The 21,438-nt window shown below is 38.9% G+C and overlaps 1 protein-coding gene across 3 annotated transcripts in view; it reads right to left on the bottom strand.

Moving 5' to 3' along the window:
- The window catches only part of TRPC3 (transient receptor potential cation channel subfamily C member 3), a 73,811-nt gene that overhangs the window by 13,836 nt on the left and 38,537 nt on the right, over positions 1-21,438 (bottom strand). The window contains exons 5-11 of one of the 3 annotated variants that reach the window (XM_047718353.1): positions 19,048-19,264; positions 16,643-16,876; positions 14,066-14,330; positions 11,141-11,336; positions 8,011-8,220; positions 6,660-6,707; positions 4,785-4,868 (exon numbers count right to left, since the gene is read on the bottom strand). In XM_047718353.1, the coding sequence (XP_047574309.1) occupies positions 4,785-4,868; positions 6,660-6,707; positions 8,011-8,220; positions 11,141-11,336; positions 14,066-14,330; positions 16,643-16,876; positions 19,048-19,264 (1,254 nt within the window). The remainder of the gene's footprint in view (positions 1-4,784; positions 4,869-6,659; positions 6,708-8,010; positions 8,221-11,140; positions 11,337-14,065; positions 14,331-16,642; positions 16,877-19,047; positions 19,265-21,438) is intronic. The other 2 variants (XM_047718354.1, XM_047718355.1) reach the window with 2 other exon arrangements.

Raw genomic sequence — 21,438 nt, forward strand, 5'->3', positions numbered from 1 at the left:
TATGAAGACAGACCCCAAAAAAGATACAGTATGAGAAAAAAGGAGCCAAAAAAGGAGAAATGGATGAGAAATTCAAGTGAAATAGAGTAAAAATGGTAGCTATGGAGATAGGCAAAGAAGATTCAGCAGGCATCTGACTGGTATCTTTAAAGAAATTAACCCAAATAGAGGAACAGAAAAAATATTTCAAGATATAAGTTAAGAAAATTATTCAGAAATAAAAGAAGACTTGAATGTATGGATTTAAGAGTCATACTTTGTGCCAGAAAAAAATCCATGCAGATTCACCTACAGAATAAACAATGGCAAGTTACTGGATTTAAGAAATAAACAAAGAAAATTTGGGCATTTAAATAAAAATCTCAGGTCAACCATATAAGAAAAGCAAAGCAATCTGCCTTCGAATCTTTCCACATTAGCATTTCATTCTAGGAGCAGTGGAGCAGTTTACAAATACATTAAGAAAGTAAAGTCATATCAAAAAATTGTATAGCAAGTCAATATAAATATATAGAAAATAGTTTAGCATGTGAAATAACTCAGAGAACATAGTTCCCCTGAGCTCTTTTGAAGAAACTAAAGGAAGACAAACTTCAACCCACAAACAAAAATTATGGCAAAATGATCACTGGTGAGTTTGGACTCTGTGGAACTAAAATGAAAACAAATGTAGGTCATAATCCTGAGCAGATAGTGAAAGGGATCAGAACATGTCACCCCAATATACAGCACTTTGGCATGAGGATTACTTCGAGCTGAAGTCAATTAAGAAGCAGGAAACACAGAAAGAGCTCACTACCCTTCTCCTATCTGTCTAAAAGCAAGACATAAACTTCCCTTTGTGAAGATCTTGCCCCAAAAACATCGATAACAACTAAACCAATTGTTATCATTTGTGGAGTTCATAATAAAGAGATTTATCTAAATATAATCAAGGCATTTATATGAATTTTGATTGGCATATGAAGTTTGATAGCTGATCAAAACTTTTTTTTTCTCAGAGTTTATAGAAGCATAACAATTTGCAGACCACAAGAAGTTTGAATTTGACAGTAAACTTGGGAATTTCCCCCGCTTCTAAGTCATTCAAAAGCAACAAGGAGAATAAGAAACAGAAAGACAAGGTCCTTCGATGAAACTTAGAGACATCCATATTCTTTTTTAGAAAGGTTATATGAGGGGCGCCTGGGTGGCTCAGTGGGTTAAGCCGCTGCCTTCGGCTCAGGTCATGATCTCAGGGTCCTGGGATCGAGCCCCGCATCGGGCTCTCTGCTCAGCAGGGAGCCTGCTTCCTCCTCTCTCTGCCTGCCTCTCTGCCTGCTTGTGATCTCTCTCTGTCAAATAAATAAATAAAATCTTAAAAAAAAAAAAAGAAGAAAGGTTATATGAAAAGATCAAGTGGGAGTGTAAGGAAATGACAAGGGCAGACATTCATGGCTGAGAACTTCCCTTGACTTTCTGATACAAAATCTTGAGAAGCTTAGAATAGAAAAGGGAAGGAGAAATTATCATCATCACTGGAGACAGAGAATTGGCACTGAGATGAAGCTGCACAATCAAATCTTAATAAACGAATCCTAATCTTCCACTGACTTTCTCAAATATTACCCTCCCACAACTTACTACCCCTGGGAACCCAAACCTCTTTTCCTCTGTCTTGTCACGTCTCCCCAAATTTACTACCCTTTGATAAGATGGTATATAAGCTCCAAATTCAAACTACCCTCTTGAGTTACTCATCACTGAGTTCTCCAGTGTATGTATACTTTGTGTGTGTAAATAAACTGTGGGTTTTCTTCTATTAATCTGTCTTTGTCAGTTTAATTGACAGGCCCCAGTGACAGAACCTAATGGGTAGAGAAAAGATTTTTTTCTCCTCCTCCCTGGCAAGTTCTAATGATTTAATCAACAAAAGCTGGGAGAAGGGGGGAAATGATGGAAGAGAAAATAAACACATTGATTTTCTCATATTTTAGAGCTGGAGGATCAAAAGAGAAAACTTGCAACTTATAAATCAAGTAACAGAGATAGAAGTATGTGTAAAGACATAAAGATAAGCACCAAGACAAGTAATATTATTCATTTCAGCAGAGACTGCCAATTCTTTTCCTGGGTTTTTTAGCTTGGCAAATAGCCACTAGGAGTTATGACATTATTTCCCACACTCCTTTGCAGGTAAGTTGTGCAGCTTTACAGAAGATCCTTACAGAACAGAGGATTGTCTTTCTCTCTATCACCTTCTAAATGTATTCTTGAATGCATACGTAAGAGCTAGAGCTCCAAAAGCTTTCTTGGACCATGAGAGCACGTTAGACTGAAAGCCAGTCATGACAGAATTATATGATTCAAGAGCCTTGGTCCCTGACATTGGTAGGTACCATACCAGCCCTGGAAATGACCCCCTCCTGACTTTTTGAATAGGTGAAGAGAAATAAATTTCTGTTTTGTTTTGTTTTTTAACTACTTAGTGGATGGTATTTGGTGGTTTTGTGTGGTTTGCACCAAACTTAATCCTAATTAATATGAATGATAAGAGGATACTTTATGATACTGAGTACACATATGAAGATCTGAATAAATGGAGAGATGTATCATGTTCTTGAAAAGGAAGTCAGAACATTATAAAGAAGTCAATTTTACTTAAGTTAGTACAATCACAATAAAAATATCAATAGAATTTTTGCAAACTACACAAGCTGACTCTAAAGTTCAATATAAACAAGAAAGAAGAGCCATAATATTATGTAAAATAAGTCTTCAAGAACATGAATATGTGTGTTTGTGTCTATATATTTTGTTTGACTTTTATTCTAAACTATAATAATTAAAATAATATGGTTCTATCATATATGGAAAGCATAGAAATAAATCTAAGGAGATAAAGAAATTTCATAAGTGATAAAGGTGATATTTCAAGTCACTAAAAGGATGCCTGGGTGGCTCAGTTGGTCAAGCATCTGCCTTTGGCTCAGGTCATGATCCCAGGACCCTGGGATCAAGTCCCGCAATGGGTTCCTTGCTCAGTGGGGAACCTGCTTCTCCCTCTGCCTGCCACTCCCCCTGCTTGTGCATGTGCGCTTTTTCTCTGACAAACAAATAAAATCTTTTAAAAAAATCAATAAAAAGATAATTATTTAATATATTCAGCTATATAATCATCTGGAAAAAAATAAATTTGGATTCCCCACCTCACACTTTGCATCAAAATATATTCTACATGGGTCAAAGATTTTCATATAAAATGTGACACCGTTAAGTACTAAAGAAAAAGTGTGTTAAAAATGTCTTAAGTATTCTTACGTGAGGAAAGACCTTTCTAAACAGGATGCAAAATCTAAAGCCATAAAGTTTGTGGAGCTGACTATACAAAAATCAGAAAGTTGGGGAAAATATATTTTTTGAAAGATTTTATTTATTTATTTGACACAGAGAGAGAGAGAGTATGAGCAGAGGGAGAAACAGGCTCCCTGCCAAGCCAATGCAGGGTTCCATCCCAGGACCCTGGGATTATGACCTGATCTGAAGGTAGCAGCTTAAGCGACTGAGCCATCCAGGCACCCCAGGAAAAAATATTTAAAAAATACAAAGCAAACAGAAAAAAAACTTTTTTCAACTCATATCACAGGCCAATTTTCTTAAAAGAATTCTTAAAATAATTCCTCTTAATTTATAACAAAAAGACCATCAAGAAAAGTAAATACATAGGATCTCAAACATAAGGAACACTAAACATAACAAGATGGTCAAGTTCATTCATCACAAAGGATGCCAAATAAAACTACACTGTGATACCATATTCACCCATCTATTTGGCAAAGATTAAAAAAACCTCTGGTGATACACTGCTGGTGAGGAAATGGGCTCTCTCATACATTTATTGTAAGAATACAGAATATAAATTGGCACAAGGTCCCTCAAAATCAATTTGATAACTAAAAAATTAAAATGTTTAGATACCAATTTCACAGATTTGCACATATTTCAAATGTCATATATACAAGGTTACTTACATATATACAAGTCATATATACAAGGTTATAAGTGTTGCTTGTAACAGCTAAATATTGGCCATATCCTCTATTCCCATTGATAGAACACTGACATATTAAATATAACCATATAATGGGATATAAGGTAACCATTAAAAAGGCTTTGACAAGCAATTTTGCAGAATGTGCTGCTTCAAGAAAATGATACAAAACTGTACCCATTAACTGACATCGCCATGCATTACAAATTCCTGGATCCTCATTCTTGTGATCTGGTACACATCAGAAATCTATAGATTTGATAGTCAAAATGATCAATCAGATGGAAAGTAAAAAGCTACAATTTCTTCTGAGTTGGAATTTAGCCTTCAAATGTCACATCTAATATCAAAATGCAAAACACATTTTAAAGAAGTACTGATGAAACAATATAACCTAAGAATCCATGGGGAAAATGGATTACCTGGAGATGTGTATCAGGTTTCCATACTGTGAGAGCATTATTTTCCCAATATATCATATCTTTCACTGCTTTTCCAGCTCAAGGTATTTGAAGGTGTTCTTTGCAAACTGTGGCAACACTTTGCTTTTAATATTACAAAGAACTCTTCTTCCTCAACCAAAAAAATGAGGACCCGGACCCTGATTTCTAAAGTCCTGTCCAACTAACATACTATTTTTTTCCTGTACTGTTCTATCCTCATAATACATCAGAACACAATTCTACTCACTACACATGCATACACATACATGGAATTACATACAGGGAAAGAGAAACATCTATTGAATGCTTACCTGATAACGTGTTGGCTGGTTGAGAATGCTGTTAAAACTGTGTGATTCAAAAACTCTTGAGTTAGACTGAGTGAAGAGGTTTAACTAGGAAAAAATACAATTAACCTAGTAAATTAGAATACATTCATTGGGAAATCAAAAATATAATCTACTATATTCTCCTCGATAACATTTCTGGATAACACTTTCAAGGAACATTTTGTGGAAGTTGAATTTCATAAATGATATACTATATTTCCAATGGTAAAAATTCACGTGAGCAACATGCTCACACTTATCAAGATGTTCACAAGGTGTACTGCAGTAGAACTGAAAACGTATTTTAAAATATGGCTCACAGGGGCGCCTGGGTGACTTAGTCTTTTAAGCATCTGCCTTTGGCTCAGGTTGTGATCCCAGGGTTCAGGGATCAAGGCCCACAATAGGTTCTGTGCTCAGCCTGCTTCTCCTCTCCCACTCCCCCTGCTTGTGTTCCCTCTCTTGCTGTCTCTCTCTCTGTCAAATAAATAAAGTATAAAAAACCACAAATCTGGCTCATACTAAACATAATTATCAAAATGTATTCATGGCATCTAGAAGGCAAAGATGCCTAGAAGCAATTGTCTGCTCCTGAGCCTTTATTTGTCTCCTACACTTGAACAGAAACACGCTACAAGTTCAAAAGGTATCATTCGATATTTTATAACCCTAAAATATGAGCCAAAATAACATGTCTTCCTAGGATCATGGCCTTATACTGATTGAGATTCACAAATTTGAATAGAATAAGCTTAAAGAATTTTGATTCTCTTTTCTCTTTGGGTTTAACTTCACAGTGGGTAGAAGGGTAAAAGGAGAAAGTAAGAGTAGCACACTGTTACTGGCTACTCTTCATGTATGTGAGCGGGACCCGCCTCTTAACTCTTGGGCAAGCTGCTACTGATAAGGTATGATTCAAAGGCGGGGCCCCCTGTGCAAAAATATGTACGCACCATCACCTGATTTCAAAGCATCATAACTCAGGAACGTGTGGGATGCTAAGAGGAAGGAAGTGGCACAATCAAGCCAAGAAAAAACCTGGGCTAATAAAATTAATTCTCCTCCTTGCCACTGGAGGTCAGTATCTGACTGTTGACTGAGATCAGTTCTAGTGGTTTGGACAAAGGATTTCTCTGGGCTCCTTCCTCTCTTCTAAAAAAAGAAATAATAGAGACCTGTAATTTCTCCAAAGTTTTACTAAAGTCAGTACACAGACAGTATTAATATTCATGGTATTAATAATATTAAAGAGATTTAAACATCTTTCTGCATAATTTTAAAAAATTCAAGCAAAATGACAGCTTTAAACCAGATCTGGGGAGACTGGGAAGCCAAGACTCATAGCTTCTGAGAGATCAGTGCTCAACTTATTTTCCACTTCCGGCAACTTCTCTGAAAAAAGCTATTCTTTCTGCCAATGGTGCAATACAGGCGGGGGAAGACACTCCAAATGAAGCACATCTGCTCCCCTCACATCCCTTTGTGCGAGCTGCATTTCCCTTACAGGGGCCAAGGGAGACACAAGCCACCTGAACGCGCACTCTTGACCTTCCCCCCTTCAACACAGTGGCACTCCCAGGAATGAAGTCAGTGAAATCAGTCTTCTACAGAAAGAAAACTTCAAGATGTGTTGGGCAGAGGGGCATGGGAGGAGAAAATGAGCCAGTAACCAAGTCAGAGCAGCAGGTGCTGAGTATAAGGCAACCCGTGCAGTAGAAAGAGCTAGACATCTGATGCTGGAAAAGTTGGATTCCACACCTATCCCGCAACTGGCCAGCTCCCTGACCTTGCATAAGTGCACTACTTTAAGGGTTTCAGGGGTCTTATCTATACAACGGGAATAATAATAATACCTACCTCACAGTGTTGCATGAGGCTCAAGTGTACAGCAAAGCACTTTGTGAACTGTGAATGAGGAAGGGTACTGATATTTGTTGAGGCTGGAATTGTGTACATCTCAAATCACCCTCACATTAACCCTACAGAGTTTTCTCTTTCAGATGGGACAGATAAGTTTCAGCGTGATCAAATGACTTCTCCACGTTACTCGCTAGGAAGCCATTAAGGCCCCAAATTCAAATCCGAGTCTAACGCAGAGGCGCTCCTCTTTACATTGTCCTGCTTCTCACCGTGTACACGTGAGCTACTATTTGAAATCATGGGATGATACAGTCAAATCAGTGCCCTGGAACTGAACAGCCTTAAGAGCCTACATCCAAGTAAAATTTAAAAAGGTTTCAAAGGCTTAAAGAATAAGATGCCGGGGTATTACAAATCTTGGAAATGCACATCAGTTTTTTTAAAGTGAGAAATTAGATTGCAGGGATCCGGTCTTTTTCACCAACTTAAACTGAGAGCAAGTACCTACCTACTTCTGCTAAACCGGCCTGTACTTTATGGAGGTAACGCTGCCATCTGGTGGGCTCCCAGGGTATCACAACTACAGGCCATCTTCACAACTAAGGCAAAAATGCTATTTTAACTCCACACATTTGCTCTTCTATGTCTTGCTCCCTGTTATTTGAGGTCCTGCTCACATCATTTGACTCCCCTACCAATTCTACCTCTGAAAATTAAGTTCATGATTATAAAGTACTATCATAAAATTCATCTTTGTTAAAATCAGAGTATGACTCAATCTAAAATCCAAGTATGACTTAACTGGGACAACTTTTGGACAAACCATTCTTAATTATTTATAAAAATGGTATTTATGGTTAATATTTGAGGATGCTCTTAGGTTTGTGCCAATTTTATGATAGTAAAGAAAAAAAAGATTACTTAGCCCAATCAAGAGTTTCTACAAATAAGAATATGGTGGAGGTAAAACTATGCATACACCCAAGAGGAAAATGTGAGGTTAAAACTATTTAACATCAGAATAACAGGTGAGAGGCATGGAACACAAGAAAACCAAAGTGTTTCCCCGCAATAACTCTTTTGTTTACTTTCAACAAGTTAACAAGGTGTTTTTGTTTGTTTTTAATCTGGTGCTTTGCATGAAATTCTGACCAAAAGCAAGATACAGACTAAGTGACTTCTTGAAACATTATGAAGATATTAAGTCTTAGCTTGTGAAAGACTACGGAACAAACAGTAACTTTCAACATCTTCTAAGTTCACACATGAAAATTACTGAACAAACATCAAAGACAAGGAGAAAGACAGAACAGTCATTCTTAGGTCTTAGTGAGTTTTGGATACCTACCCTGGACTTGGAGTTACCCATTCCCATTTCTATATCCTTCTGTAGCCGGCTCCTCCTGCATTTGGAAAAGTTAATGATCCGCATGATGAAATAAACAAATGACTTCGGACTAGGAACTAGACTGAAAGGTGGAGGTAATGTTTTTCCATCATCAAAATAAGATAACCAAAGTTTTGAACGGGCAAACTTCCATTCTACATCACTGTCATCCTGTGTCATAAAAACAGAAAAGAAACAATGACTCGTTTTGAGTAAGGGACAGGCAGGGCTAGGTAGGGGCACATAGGTGATGGCAGGGGCGGGCAGCTATGGGATCAGGCTCACAAAAGTCCCCCAAATGCAAAGGTGTAAGGAAACCAGAGAGAAGGGAACCAACCAGACCAGCCTCCCCAGGTGTCAGAAGTGGAATCTTGTTACGACAGCTACAACAGTTCCAATAAAGAATTATTGGACCCTAAAAAGGAAGTAAGCCATTAAAGGTGTTGTCACTAATCCTTACTCAATGGTGCTATCAGTAGAGAAGTTCAATAAAAGACCAACCCTCAAAGCCCTCAGTGGCAACCCTGTCAGGACCCCTCTCACTCCTGAGAGCTTTTTCTCTATTCTCGCTTAGTAAACTTGTATTGCTTTCCTCACTCTCCTTTGTCCGAGAGATTCATTCTTCAACTCTGTGAGACAAGAAACTCGTTCTCCCCCTTCAATTTTAAAAACAAAATATTCCAGTAATTGATTTCAGTAGGATCATACAAGGAAGCTAAATTACACTTTTGAAATAGAAAAGTGACTTATATACATTTATCTGCATATAACCTCTATTGGCCTACATATATTCTTAGCACCGCTAAGAATGTTTTCATTTTTCTCTTCCATATGCCTCTGTCTCTACCCAGTGAAACTGAACCAGAATGTCCTGTCCCCCAGCCAAAGATTAAGCAAAAACACTAGAAAAATTCAAGGTCAAGGAAGGACAAAAATTCAAGGTCAAGGAAGGACAAAAAGATTAACTCCTCCCTCCCTTCCCACCCCTGCCAATTCCACATATTCAACAGGACTTCCCCACTCTTCACCTGGCCTCCCCCCTCATCGAGACCCATCCAAGGCAGGCTGTAGACAGACCATAACACACTTCAAGAACAAAAGAAAAAAAAATAGCACTAAGCTGAATTGTACTTCAGAGGTTATGTGTCGGCCATCTGTCCTCAAATGTCATATGAGGCCCTCAGTGGCCTATTCCTATCTTGTTTGTCCTTTTGGTGAAGCACAGCTGGAAGGCAGGCAGGGAAGGAGAAGGAGCCCCACCCTAAGAGGAAACTACCCTTAAAAGGATTTTACACCACCCAGGAAGGAGCCCTTCACCTATCCCATGTGATCTGTGATCGGTGACAAAAACCTGATTGGGTGACAGGCACAGGGAGGGTTGATCAGATTACAACAGCCTGTCTCAACAAGACCAAAAAACCCCCTAAACTTAGAAACTCTGGTGGCCACCCTTTTGGATCCCCTCCCTCCTCGGGAGTCTCTTACTAACACTTCACTATCACTCAATAAACCTTGGCTTGCTTCCCACCACTCTGTCTGGTGTACCTCTTCATTCTTCAGAGTGGTGTGACCAAGAACCACGGGCACCAACAGAAGGAGAAAATATCCCTTTTATTCTTTGTCCTGGACCATGGTGATGGAGAGAAGAAATGAAGAGGAGGGGTTTCAAAGGTGGGAGAAGTTGGCTTGCTTATCTCACACTGCCCAGACTGCTGTTACCACAAACAGATACTCAGGGTCCCACAGTTTTCATTTCTGGGGGACCTAACTTCTACTTTGAGATACCATTTTATGTGTCTCTAAAACACACACAGTCACAATGCACTTAACAAATAGCAAAGCACTAAAGAGATATTGAACACAAACCTGGAGGACATGGAAAACACACACGATGATGAAGGAAGGTACCAAACCAAGCCTAATCCAAAACAAGTAGAGTGACTTCTAGAATACTAAAAATTCTGACCGGATACAGAACATCATCTGGGTTTTCCAGACATCTAGGAATTCCCCTACTTGATGAGGGAGCAGGAGGCTGGCTGAGGACAAAGCAAAAGCTGGTACCTTGCACCCCCTCTCCTCCCACTCCCCTCGGTAATATGTGTGACATTCTTCAGGCACCCTGACTGCCCTAAAAGAAAAACAAATAGTTAACTTGCAGAGATCACAATCCTGCAAGACAGGAGTCTCCCTTAGTTTACCAATGTCCTAGAGATTTACAAAAAGAAGCTATCTTAACAATAGCACAATTTCCAGAGGCAAATAACTCAGTTCCTCAAGCCCTAAATAAAGTTAAATTTCTTCTAAACCCAAATCTCACTAACAAGGACACTTGATAGGAGAAATGTGGAAACTTTATCTCTAGATCTCCAAGATAGTGTCGAGAATCATTCCCAAGCCTATGGCCCATTGATATACATCTAAAGGATCTCACAAGAAGATTTTTACTACTAGTAATAAATAACCTTTCTCCCAACAATAGCTAGCCCCTCAAGGTCCTGGAGACCTTGCTTCCAAAATTCCTTAGAAACTAACATCACCCCCTTTGTTCTCACCTACCCAACTCCTGTGTATATAATCAGCCACTCCTCAGGATAACGGTGCAGCAGCTTTTCCTGCCCATGGGTCCTGTTCCCGTGCTTTAATAAACCACCATTTTGCACCAAAGATGTCTCAAGAATTCTTTCTTGGTCATCGGCTCCGGACCTCAGCCCAGCGAACCTCACCTATGTTCCAGAACTTCATCATACTGAGATCTTTCAGATGGTTGCCTGGCTAATTTAGGAGAGAATAATTCCCCTACAGCCAGTAGTCAATAGTTGTAGCCCCTAATTTCAAAACTTTTGAAATGTATTCTGAGAGGAGGCAGAGTGATGATAAGTTCAGGGGGACCCCTTTTGTGCTCTTAGAAGACACTGGAGGCTGTAAGCCTATCTACCCTGGAGGAAAATGCAGGGAAAGGTCTTGGCTCCCTCTGCTTGCCTCTTAATTTAGAGGAGCTGGAAATCCACCACAGGGCACAGAAACAGATGTAGGATACTATTAGAATGGGATGGCAAAAATAGACACCATGGATAGAAAGCAGGTTTACCTCAATTTCTTGATATGAGCTATTAATCATAGCAATTAACATGTTGAGTAAAACGACCACCATAGTTACATTGTATATTCCATAAAGAACGTATCCAATATTCTCTATGAATTTGTGATCGTATTTGAGCACAACGGAAGTGACTTCAGACAACCCAAATATCGACCAAAACAAAGTCTTGAAACTTTCTTCTACACTGTTGAGAGAATAAGGTACACAGTAAATAATCTGACAGTTTTCAGTATGAAAAATTCAAAAGAGAAACCTGATAGGGTTTAAATTCTATACAGAGGTAAAAATGCCATCATTAAATATCATCATACTAAACACCACGAGCATAATTATTTTATCATAGTATTTATTAGAAATCATTCCCTCGGGTTTTGTGATTAAGTAATGCCAATGCCTAGCTTTTCTAGAAGTTATCGTCAAGTGAAATGTCTCTGAATTCAGCAGAGGAAAGCTGATGTCATGCCACGATACCCATCCTTTTCTTCTAGAAGGATGGAAATTTGGGGGTTGATTTGGTAAGTGGTTTAGACATTTAAATCAGGTTTACTGGAGTAGAACAAGGCCAGGATTAAAATAATATACTCGCTTATAAAAAAAAAAAAAACATATTCCCTGCACCTTGGCAGCAGGGAAGAATGAAAACCACCTACATATGCATCAATGGGGGGAGGGTAAATAATTCTGGCATCTATATGATGGATGGTATGTGGCCACTGGGAAAATGAGACAGATCTATTTACATGTGTTTCTATAAAACAATATCTGAGATCTATTAAGTAAAAAAATAAGTATAGTAAGAGTGAAATAGTCTACCATTTGACTAAAAGAGAGGGGTTTACAAATACTTATATTCTTGTTTGTGTATAAAATATCTCTGAAAGTATCCAAAAGAAACCATTGCCTCTGTGAACTAAGGGGTCCAGTGGTGAAGAAGGGACATGCTTTTCACTATAGACACCACTCCATGAATTTTTTGCCACAAGAATATATTACCCACCCAAAAGTTTTGCTTAACTGGAAATGAAGAGGAGGGAACAGACTGAGAGATTTCTATTCTTTTCCTTTAATTTATACAACTTACTCCCTGAGTCTTCCATCACAGCAATGAACACATAGGCCTCTACCAGACTATTTACCTACTTTTATCCCCTCAATGATCTTTGCCAGCTGAATTTGCCTGATTTGGGCCTATAACCAAGTTGTACTTACTGCTTTGTGAACCACAAAAATAATCCTTAAACAATTAGACATGTGGAATTCCATTACTTTGGAAAAAGTCAGTCCTTTTTCCAAAGGAACAATAATGGGAACAGTCCAGTTTAAAAATATATATATAACAGATTCTAAATAACAATTTTGTAGATTTACAGGTTTTAGCACTAGTTTGTTTATTCATCCCATCATTCAGCAAATGCTGGTGGAACACCTATTAGGTTCTAGAAAGTGTGCTAGACCCTGAGAGTAGAAGCCTGAATAGAAAAGTTCCTACCTCTACACAGTTACTCTCTACCACAAAACATTTCCCTGCATGATGTTATAGCACAGACGGTAGCAGGAAACTAAGAAAAACTAGAACCTCTCTGTTCCTTGCCATTAATGTAACAGGATCCCCAAATTCTCTGACTCCTTCATCTTGCTCTCTGGCAGACCTTCTCACCTCTAACTTCGAGAATACAGATTCCCGAGAATCTCTGCAGGGGAAGAGGCAGACAGCGGAAAAGGGGAGGTTCCTGAGCTCCGACTGTGGGCTAGAGGCTTTCTATCAATGACTTTATGTAACCCTCACAACAACCCAGTTCCAATCTTATTGTGGTTATTGTAAGAAGAAGGAAACTAACACAGAGGACTGTTGAGTAACTTGACCAAAAGCCACAGCCAGAAACCAGCAGAGGCTGCACCCGCATCTGCATCTGCCTGATTTTCCAGCCTCTATCCTTTTCACCGTATCAAGTTGCCACATCCTCACACAAAACAGTGACAGCAATGTGTTGTATAAAATGAGTTCTCACAGAGTTCAAAGGGGTGGCCATGTGTGTAGGATCTTTCTGTCCCTTCCGGAGTGGGTTCCAACAGAACTTTTTTTCATTACAATGAAGTGAGTTTCAGTTCTCTTTTACCCCTAAGACTTGCTCTATATACCTATTTGAAAAAAAAAATCATTTCAAAACAATTTAGATGCCTGAAAGGGCTTAATATTCTATTTTAGTCTACAGGGAACTTATTGAAGGTCTAGATTCTTTCCAGCTGTGGCATGACAGGTTACAAAGGGAGACAGGGAGGGCTTATGATCTCCCTACCTGGAATGGCTACAGTACAAAGGGAGGGCCCCATCCCTGCCCTACTAAATGCTGGTAAGTGAGAGTATCTCCCAACTAGAGGTCTCCAGGCTGAGGGAACTTCAAGGAACAATGACAAAGGAAGTTTAATTAAGGAAGACTTCCCAGGCAAGGTGATTCTCCAATGCAGATACCAGGGTGACTACAGGAAGGAAGCGGTATTAGTGTTACAGTGAGCTGTACAACATTTAGCTTCAATATCTTCTTACTCAACTCTGTACTGATTAATGATACATTAAAATAAAAGCCAATGCTTCTTTTTTGAATAGTAATGGCTACAAAAGGACAAAACTAAATTTAATGTCATACATAATATAAGAGACATCCAGTATTAAAATTTTGCTGCCTAATTCTCTTAAAATAGTCAGTTTTGTCTAGGATTTTTCCAAATTCTGATTCCATTCCACTCAAAGAAATGAGCCTTTGGAGCAATGTAATCACACATAAGCATTGTTTTTAATGGATTTCTTTTTCCCTTAAAAACATCTTTATCAGGATTTCTGAATTTTTTGTGTGTTCACTTCATTTGGATTTGTTAGAAATTCTCTTCATCATACTTTTTTTATATTTTACTTACGTGGTAAAAGCAGCATTTACTTTAGCTCCAAGGTAGTAAGAATACAGTATGAACATGCCAATCATAAAGGCAAGAAACACCATAATAAAGAGGACCATGAACTTGAAAATATCCTTCACAGTCCTTCCAAGAGAGATCTGCAAGGGGCCAAAGCTCTCATTTGCAGGAAGGATATATGCAATCCGAGAGAAGCTGAGCACAACAGCTATAGCATATAGGCCTTCAGATATGATCTGAGGGTCAGAAGGGAGCCATTTATCTCTGGCTAGAAAAAGAGAGAGAGAGAAAGATTAGAAATGGAACTTTTTGTTCATTGCTAGCTATGCAAAATAAATACCTTAAATAATATCTATTTTTTAGGTAGATTTTTAAAAAAGATTTATTTATTTATTTATTTGACAGACAGATATCACAAGTAGGCAGAGAGGCAGGCAGAGAGAGAGAGGGGGGAAGCAGGCTCCCCGCTCAGCAGAGAGCCTGATGCAGTGCTCAATCCCAGGACCCTGAGATCATGACCTGAGCTGAAGGCAGAGGCTTAACCCACTGAGCCACCCAGGTGCCCCTAGATTTTTTTTTTTTAATCTTGGTTGAAACTACTCTAGATTTAATTAACTGCCCAGGCACTGTTTTTCATGTTAAACCAGAAACATATGAGTTCCACACTCACACGGAATCTTGTTCTAGAGGAAACACTCTTGTAAAGATACGAAGCCTGCTTCACATTGAGTAGAAACAGAATCAAGTACGAAAGATACAGAAAGAGGTTAAAAATCCTTCATCAGACACAGACTGTGTCCAGAATGACAAAACAATTGACTTGACTAATTTGTTCCCTCAGTTACTAGATTTATTGATGTGCTATTCCGTCACACCATAGGCTCAGTTGGCACAAAACTTCTTTTTCATATTTCATAGGGAAATTAGTTCATCTGACAGTTTGTGCAAGAAAAATGGCATATTATGAGAAGTAAGAATGTCAACCGAATCACAATGGTGCTGTCAGTGTGGTATCTGAGCAAAACAACTTGTTCCCGGAAAATGTAATACGCTACTAAGGTGTAAAAATTTGGGGGATAGATTCTAAAGGAGGACTCCACCCCTTTTAATGTCACTTAGTTCACAACAAACTACGGGATACTCATTCCCAGGAGGGTCAATGAAATACTATGTGGCTAATTGTGTCCAAACCTAATCATTCTCAAATGAATAAATACATTGTAGACATTTTCAACAAGAAAAATTAACATTTGTTGAGTGTTTAATGTGTACCAGACCCAGTGCTTTCCCTTAACTCTATGGATTTGGTGTTATTATTATCCGCTCCTTAGAGATGCAGAAACCAATACTTGGAAAGGCTAAGTACTTGATCAAAATCATACACACAATAAGAAGTAAATCCTGAACTCACAAATTTCCCTCCAGATGACAGTCAATTAGATACACATGAAGACATTTAAATAAATAAGTTACTAAAATAGGATAGATGTTACACAAAAATACAATTTAAGCTAATTCTTTAATTATAAATGGTAATCACTTACTCATTTGATCTGGTCTCCTTGGCATAGAAAAATCCTTGTTTGCTGACAATAAGAGCTAAGGTGTTTAAATTTCACAATGTGTGAAACGTACATTTTATATTTTGGAGCAGGCACTCAGTCTTCTTCTTTAATAATGTTAACACACCACTTGTACTTATCACAATGTAAGCCTTAATTATACTTGTAAAGAATTATTCTTCAAAATCAGAACACATCTGAACTCTGTGCCTGAGTTTCCTTATCATTAAAATAAGGGGTAGGCAATACATTTCTAAAGTCCTGTCCAGACTTAAGATTGTGAAACTACATGAAAATTTGCTAATCACACCTCCCCAGTCTGGCCTCAAGGGGGAGGAGGCTCACATCACTTACCCCTGGTTTGTGCTGGCAAGGATGGAATCACTATCCTTGCACCCTGGTTGTCAGTGGGGGCCTCCCTGCTCTTCATGATACAGAGAAGGTAGGCATGAACTCCCTTCCACCTTGTGTGGAGGGGCAGGACATCACCCCAGTATTTCTGCGTGTTCTCCAGAGCTTATGATCTCATGTCACTTTAGCTCCTACTTCCTGCCTCTGCTGAGTTTTTGTTCACTTCACCTGAACAGCAGCACAACACCTTTTACTCTTTTATCCCCTCTGAACCACACTTTCAGAGACTCATCTTCCATCTCGATCAGTTTATCAAGCTATTTTCCCCCGTAGTTAAGACAGTTTCATACCCTAAGAAGATATACTAGTAATTATGTTGTTGGGCTCAAAGATAATTTCCTCCTACCCTGCAACATCTTCTTTTTAGAGATTTGAACACTGAGGCACAGAGAAGTAAATTAACTTGAAGGAAGTCACAAACAGCAAGGGAGAGTCATAGCCTCGACAGGAATCCAGTTTTATATAGTTCCATAGCTCATGCTCTCACCTCTGTTCATATACATTCAACACACATCTCATACTAAACATGGACATATCCTTCCAAAGTGTGGTTTCAGTACCTTTCCTGAGGACCTTTCATATGAGGACCCTGCAGTCAATAACTTACCATAAGTGAAATACTGGATCTCCGGTGGAAGTGTAACTTCACTGAGGTCACTCTCTTGGACATAACTGTCCACATACTGCTGTGCTTTTGTTGCCTGAAGGAAAGCTAGGAATCTGGCCGTGAAAGCAGCAATGAAGATGGAGAGCATCCCGAAGTCCAGCACATTCCACAACTGCAAAATATATTCCCTAGGTCCTTCCAGCCAGAGCTCCTTACACTCAGACCACATCATTCCTGTCACACAGGAAGGTACAGATTATATCTCACAGCTTAGACAGAGAAGCTCATACTTGGTCCACCACCAGTCCCCATCTAGAAAATGCTCCATAGATAAAGCAGCATATGAGGCACCACAAAGCACCCACTACTGTTCAGCTCCCTGACGCCCTGGGCAGAATCACATGGAAGAAAAAGCTTTACTAAGTCAGAATTAGAATTTGGAGTAACAGAGTTCTACATCTGGTACCAGAAATGGGATGGGCAGGAAAGAGGGAAGGAAAGTAAGCAAAGAAGACTCTTCAAGTCAAATTATTTTGCCCTGTGAGACTTTGGAAGGACAGGAGAAAATTCATCTTTGTGAATTCCAATGGTTATCAAACCACAATAATTACTGGCGAAACACACCCCTAAATGAGAAAGTTATGGTAGACTTTTAACAAGATCATTTTCCCAATCACACGAACACTTACATCATTCCCCTACCTTCTCTCCTCTTTCTAGTTTCATGCTAGGGAGGTGAGGAATATCACTGGACAAAGAAGGAACCCTTAAGCAGGGGCCCTAGGATGCTGTGAAGAAACAGAAAGCAGAAAATGCCATTCTGGGAGAAGAGGGAAAAATATTCCAATTTAACCATTTGTCCTGACCATGTAAGGGGAAGACATTGCGGAATTTCTAAAAAGGTATTAGCTCAAGATAAATTTATAAAATAATTATTTGACCCAGGTTGAGTCCACAGGAGTGAATGAGGGGAGTAACCACGTTATTAACTCAGGAACTAAGAAGATACCAAAAAAACTCTGGGAAAACAGAGAGAACAGATAAAAGTGACTCTGCATTAGTAATGGTTAGATAAACTAGTTCCTACCTCCATTTTTTTCCCCTCTCATTGCCTAAAGTTCTTAATTTTAACATAGCTATTCAAAATGGACACTTGTGAGTCAAGATGTGAAGGCAGCCTAAGTGTCCAATGGTCAATGGATGGATAAAAATGTGATATGCATGTGTACACACACACACACACACACACGTGCGCGCACGCGCACATACACACACACACACACACATACACACTGGAATATTACTCGCCATAAAAACAAATGAGATCTCAGGTTTCCAAAAACATGGGTGGGCTTAGAGGGTATATACTAAGTGAACGAAGTCAGAGAAAGAGAAATACCATACGATTTCACTCCTGTGTAGAATCTAAAAATCAAAATGAAGAACGACACACTCTTCAATACAGAGAACAAAGTGTGGCTGCTAGAGGGGAGGTCAGTGGGGGGATAGGAGAAAAAAAGGACATTAAGAGGTACAAACTTCTAGTTAATCAATAAGTCATGGAGATAAAAAGTACAGCACTGGGAATAGTCAGTAATACTGTATTAATGTTGTATGGAGACTGTACTTATCATGGGGAGCAGTGAGTAATATATAGACTTGTCAAATCATGATATTGTACACCTGAAACTAATATAACACTGCATGTCAACTATACTTTGCCAATAAAAATCTTAAAAAAGCAAAAAAAAATGGACTATTATAAGGTAAAGTAACAATTAAGGAAACTCTCCTAAAAAAAACCTTTGAAACAAAGGCAAAAAATGTTCTTTAATTATCAATTAATGGCTACTGGGATATTTCACAAGTATTTCAGTGAAATATTTGATCATCATCAGTGAGTCACATTTTTTTTTCTTTTAAGATTTTATTTATTTATTTGACAGAGATCACAAGTAGGCAGTGAGGCAGGCAGAGAGGGAGGGGGGAGGAAGCAGGCTCCCCGCTGAGCAGAGATCCCGATGCGGGGCTCGATCCCAGGACCCTGAGATCATGACCTGAGCCGAAGGCAGAGGCTTTAACCCACTGAGCCACCCAGGCGCCCCAGTGAGTCACATTTTTATAAAATTTATAATTACTCAATAATTAAAGTTAGAAATGTGGTTTATTCATAATTAGGCTCATGTTACGCATAAAAATTTTTACTTAGTGTTAAGGGATGCATTTTAGTATTATTAAGCTGCCAAATTACTCAATTATTTTGTTCTGCTTACCTTACAATGATGATGTTGTCACCATATAGCACATAACACTTTAAGTAAAAAAGCAGTCATACACACACACACACACACACACACACACACTATTTTTTGTAGAAATTAGAATATTTAAAATAGTAAGCTCACCGAGAACCCAGACCATAATTAGCATCTCTGTCCACGTGAACTGGGTGGTTTTCACCCTGAAGATCTGCTTGGGATAGTCAATAACAGTGATATTGGGCAGCGTGGTGATGCCTTCGAATCTGTCTGAGGCATTGAACACAAGCAGGCCCAGGAAGATGATGAAAGAAGCAGCATGTGCAACAAACTTCATAAAAGGGCTTCGCAGAATTTTCCCCAGCTGTAGGACAATAGACAAACAAAGAAGAAGAAGAAACTTCTACTTTGGAAAGCATGGCTTCTGCTTTTGCAAATGACGATACAGGATTTTTAAAAAAATAGATGATGGGGCGCCTGGGTGGCTCGGTTGGTTGGGCAACTGCCTTCGGCTCAGGTCATGATCCCGGAGTCCTGGGATCGAGTCCCACATCGGGCTCCCAGCTCCATGGGGAGTCTGCTTCTCCCTCTGACTTCCCCTCTCATGCTCTCTCTCTGTCTCTCAAATAAATAAATTTAAAAAAAAATAAAAAAATTAAAAAAATAGATGAAATGAGAAGACTTCCAAAATTCTGCTTCTGTTTGTGAAGAGCTATACATTATGAAAACTACTCTTTTTAGGGGATGCTGCCTCCAAGAGTAATTTAAGAAGTCTTCAAACTTCATTGTTTCTAAATATCCAATTTGTCTTAGAGTTGACTGCATTCACAGGTGCATTTCTGAAAATCACAAGGCATATGCTGGTTATTCTTATTTTTACAGGAAAGACCACGCAACCAACATATAGGTTTTGAGAGTCTAGGAAAAGAAACTCCAAATTTGTAGTGTGTATTCTTTGTTGCTTTATAATTGAAACTTTATGAGTTTGGAGACTCATTCATTTATAACTGAAGTGTTGTGATGTGTTTGTAGTACCTAACAAGGCCTTTGAAGATTAAAAACCTTACTACTAAAGAAATAAATTTTTGTTCTCATTTCTAAATATTCTGAAATCAAGCTGTACTGTGTATGCTATAAAAAAAGACAGAAAATATCAGAATCAGGTAAATGTTTTATGTGTTATTACCTCAATAAGAAGGAGGTTCGCAATAACTAAAACCTTTAAGTAGGTTAACTTAATTAAGTCAGCCCTGAGTTTGGAAAATCATATAAATAGTACAAAAGCATCTCTAAAGTTCAGTGCATAATTATTTTAAGGTAACTCCTTTAAAATCCCATGTGATATAATGTCCTTAAAAGCCCCATGTTCTAGCAGAAATGAAAAACAATTCTGCCTGTCCCAAGGGCTTCTTCAGCCCAAGAATTAGGTACATTTGGTAGATTTATCAAATAAGTGCTCTAGCCTACATACTCAGAACCAACTTCAAAATCAGTCTGTGACCTTACAAAGCACAAGCGTCACATCTAAGAGAATGCAACTTCAAACAAATGTTTTGTATGTCTGGAACCTTAATTTGATGTCAACAAATCATGGAAGAATGTTAAGCATTTCTGGAGTTGAACATGGACGCAGACAGACAAGTGTCACATTTTCCATATCAGACACAGAAAAAGAAACAACACATTTGCACGCCGCTGTGCTGTTCTGCAGCTGCAAAGAGCCACATTTGCAGGAGCTCATCTGTAGCACACAGTGATTTCTTTTGGGTGGCCAAGTCTGTTTCTCATCAAGGCTGATTTTTTAAAACTTGAAATTGCATGAAAATAAAGCAGCATGCCTATCGTAAAGATGGGATATATGTAGGGAGCTCTTGCTATGCTGTCTTCTTGCCACAGTCTAGGTGGTATACGGTAGATATAAAGGTGGGCTCCAGCAACGATTCGATTCCCTCCTTTCACCGTCTCCACTGGACAAAGAGTTCACCACACCATTTATTTTTTTTTAAAGACTTTATTTATTTATTTGTCAGAGAGAGAGCACGAGTGAGAGAGAGAGAGAGTGCACAAGCAGGGAGAACCACTGGCAGAGGGAGAAGCAGGCTCCCCGCTGAGCAAGAAGCCTGCCGCAGGACTCAATCCCAGACCCTGGGATCATGACTGAGCTGAAGGTGGAAGCTTAATTGACTCAGCCACCCAGGCATCCCTCATCACACCATTTATAAGAGCTGCACTTTTCTAAGTGAAGAGAAAAAAAGAGTGGACTTCAATGTTTTAACTGATTAAGCTGCCCCCAAAGATGAACACTTAAAAATCAGACCTTTCCAGGTCATTTCCCTCAGGAAGGGAAATTATTTGCAGGGGAAGTGATTTTTGCTTTAACGCATCCTCTCTCATCATTTATAGATTTTAGACTTAAGGGTTCATCTACTGGAGGAATGGTAAGGTACCTTCCCATGATACATATTAAAAGAACTTAGTCGACTTATCAAAACTGATCAGAATGACAGACTTTCTGCCTTCAGTTGCAGGGGCAGCTCA

The sequence above is a fragment of the Lutra lutra genome, chromosome 2 (assembly GCF_902655055.1).
Source record: "Lutra lutra chromosome 2, mLutLut1.2, whole genome shotgun sequence".
Classification (NCBI taxonomy): Eukaryota; Metazoa; Chordata; class Mammalia; order Carnivora; family Mustelidae; genus Lutra; species Lutra lutra.